The sequence below is a fragment of the Laetiporus sulphureus genome (assembly GCF_001632365.1).
Source record: "Laetiporus sulphureus 93-53 unplaced genomic scaffold LAESUscaffold_45, whole genome shotgun sequence".
Taxonomy (NCBI): Eukaryota; Fungi; Basidiomycota; class Agaricomycetes; order Polyporales; family Laetiporaceae; genus Laetiporus; species Laetiporus sulphureus.
Window position 1 is genome coordinate 236,086 of NW_024468554.1, and position 2,367 is coordinate 238,452.

Consider the following 2,367-nt stretch of genomic DNA (forward strand, 5'->3'; position numbering starts at 1 on the left):
GACGCATCAAGCTGGCAGTGAAGAGTTCTCCCAGACAGCTGCCAATTGCACGCTTGCTTTGAGACCCGACGCAATCCGCGCGTTCGTCTCCATCCTGAACTTCATCCTCCGTATGCGGCAATATCACACTTGGAGCTATCAGTATGACCAGGTTCGTTGCGGATGATGCACGCCTCCGATGACTTGAATGACACTCTCTGTTTACAGATCAACAAAACTGCCCACCGGATGTATGCTCTCTTCGCGATCTGCAATGCGCTTTCGCCGATGACAACATTTCTAACATCGTCAAGGAGCGGTACGGCGAGCAGTTTTCGAATATGTCTCGGGGGTGAGTATTCATCCACGCTCACCGTTTACTAACAAAGTGTCCGTTTCGTAGCGAGGAAGGCATTCCGGCCTTCGAGGAGCTGTTCCTCTACGCATGCCCCAAGTTCATCTCAGCGAACCCACCACCATACGAGGACCCCGAACTGCTCGCGGCCTACGTCGAGGATCCCCCAGTAGAGCCCGCGCTCTTCCTTTCCTTGGTACGCGCACAGGCCCCGGTGCCGACTCTGCGCAGCTTCCTGGCTGTACACGTCGTTGGACGCGAAGAAACTCGCCAACTTCCTCGACGCGGACGAGGAGGAGATGGTTCAGCAGATGATGGTTATGAAGCAGGCGAGTCGGAGCGTAAGCCGTCTCGAGAACGACAAGGGCCTGCTGGATGGCCTTGGATTTCGTGATCGACGAGGTATGGATGCATTCTCATGCCTGTGATCGGTGCATTCCTGACAGCGTTGGTAGAACATGGTGCATATCGCAGAGTCGACTGTTGGACGGCGCTTTGCGGGGTGGTTCATCCGGAACACACTTAACACGCGCAGCGCGTGTTTGATACGCTCCGCAGTAGCCCGCTTCCTGTTCCACCAAAGCCTGCAGCGAACGGAACGATGACTTCGGTGCTCGCTGACGCGGGATGCAGCTTGACATGATTCTAGCGAACAGGCTGTCACTTACAGTACCCGATCTCTGGGACGGCCGCCAGTGAGTATTCTGTTAATGGCTCGCCATTGACCTGGATGACGCAGGATACAAGGTTACTTGGCACGCCCGCTCACCCACCGCAATGGCATGCAATAGGCTGATGCCATCCTCCACCACCATGCGTCGGCTTCGATGCACCTCCCTGCAACATACGTGCACAATGAGCTCGAACATCTGCTCCTCAAGCAGTCGATGCCAACACCAGACTGTGGGGAGCCAGCCCGACCGAACCGAGGAGAAGACGACTGGGCAGAGGCTGGCGCGGGCACGACGGACACAGGATCCGGTGCACGTCTAGCCTCAGGAGGGTGCCATCTGACCGCGCTGGTCTGCCGCTCCCCACGCGTATCTCCGTGCACGAAGCACATGGCTGCAGCTGGCGCGACCGCTGAGAACGAGGTCGCGGGAACGTTTCAAGCGGTTCTCACTCGAGAACCTGCACGTCGCGAAGAGCACTCGAGGTATCTGCACCTCGAGGCCGTTCTTCTCACGCTCCCGTCGCATCGCTTCTGATCAGGTGAGCGACCGTCAATGCGGAGAGGAGTGGTTGCGTTCACGTATGAGGACGTGGGTGATCTACTCCTATCCTCGATTTATTACACTATTCTAATGTAGATTGTTACATGGCTGAATACAAACATGACTATATTTAACATGATTCATCAAACATCGAGCGCGATAAGGGCCATGGACAGGGACTCACGGTAATGTACAATGTCAAAACGTGTCTTAAGATCGCGAAGAGAACATGCGTGAATGACAAATGGGAGGCAGGCAGCCTTTGCTGGCCGTCCCCAGACCGATCTGCACGAAGAATTCATTCCGCTAGCCTGGAGCGTGCGATGTTCGGGCTCAGAGACCCGTGGCCAGCAGAATGAGGTCTAGATGGAACGCACAGATGCGATGAAGAACCTGGTGGATGTTTGATGCGGGGATGACTCACGGGAACCCTCTTCGACGGCTCTTCTTTGGAAAAACTCACACTCAAAACGGAAGATGTGAGAGGGCGAAAAATGACTCGGCCGCTCAGATGAAGCCCAGAGCACTTCGAAGTGGCCTAGATGCGTGTGAGCGAACAAAGAGCTCAGAGTTCACCAAACATTCCATGCCATGGAAGCTTACCGGAAAAGATGAGACCCGAGGTCAGCGTGCAAAGGAAGTGCAGGGCTTACCGCACTTTGCCTTGACACGGGCAGGGGCCGAGATGGCCTCAGAGAAACGAATTGGATCCGGAAGCTGACCGAGAGCTTCTATCTGTCGCTGCCCTCGTCAAGCGAGTTGGCGCGATCTCTACGAGCAGAGGGATTCCCTGTTAGCGTGATCGAGAAACCAGCCGCA

At 55.6% G+C, this 2,367-nt stretch overlaps 1 protein-coding gene across 1 annotated transcript; it reads left to right on the plus strand.

Moving 5' to 3' along the window:
- Positions 1-1,825, plus strand: LAESUDRAFT_815044 (uncharacterized protein). The gene is made up of 5 exons (XM_040914650.1): positions 1-151; positions 208-331; positions 383-530; positions 598-675; positions 1,126-1,825. Exons 2-5 carry the CDS (start codon positions 321-323, stop codon positions 1,540-1,542), a joined length of 654 nt encoding a protein of 217 aa, XP_040760582.1. The 5' UTR covers positions 1-151; positions 208-320; the 3' UTR covers positions 1,543-1,825.
- Positions 1,826-2,367: the final 542 nt, after the last annotated feature.

Excerpts from the sequence above, each read along its gene's own strand:
- LAESUDRAFT_815044 (XM_040914650.1), top strand. Across the intron at positions 531-597 it reads CCGCGCTCTTCCTTTCCTTG|AAACTCGCCAACTTCCTCGA; the intron begins GTACGCGCACAG and ends TTGGACGCGAAG. Across the intron at positions 676-1,125 it reads TGAAGCAGGCGAGTCGGAGC|GCTGATGCCATCCTCCACCA; the intron begins GTAAGCCGTCTC and ends GGCATGCAATAG.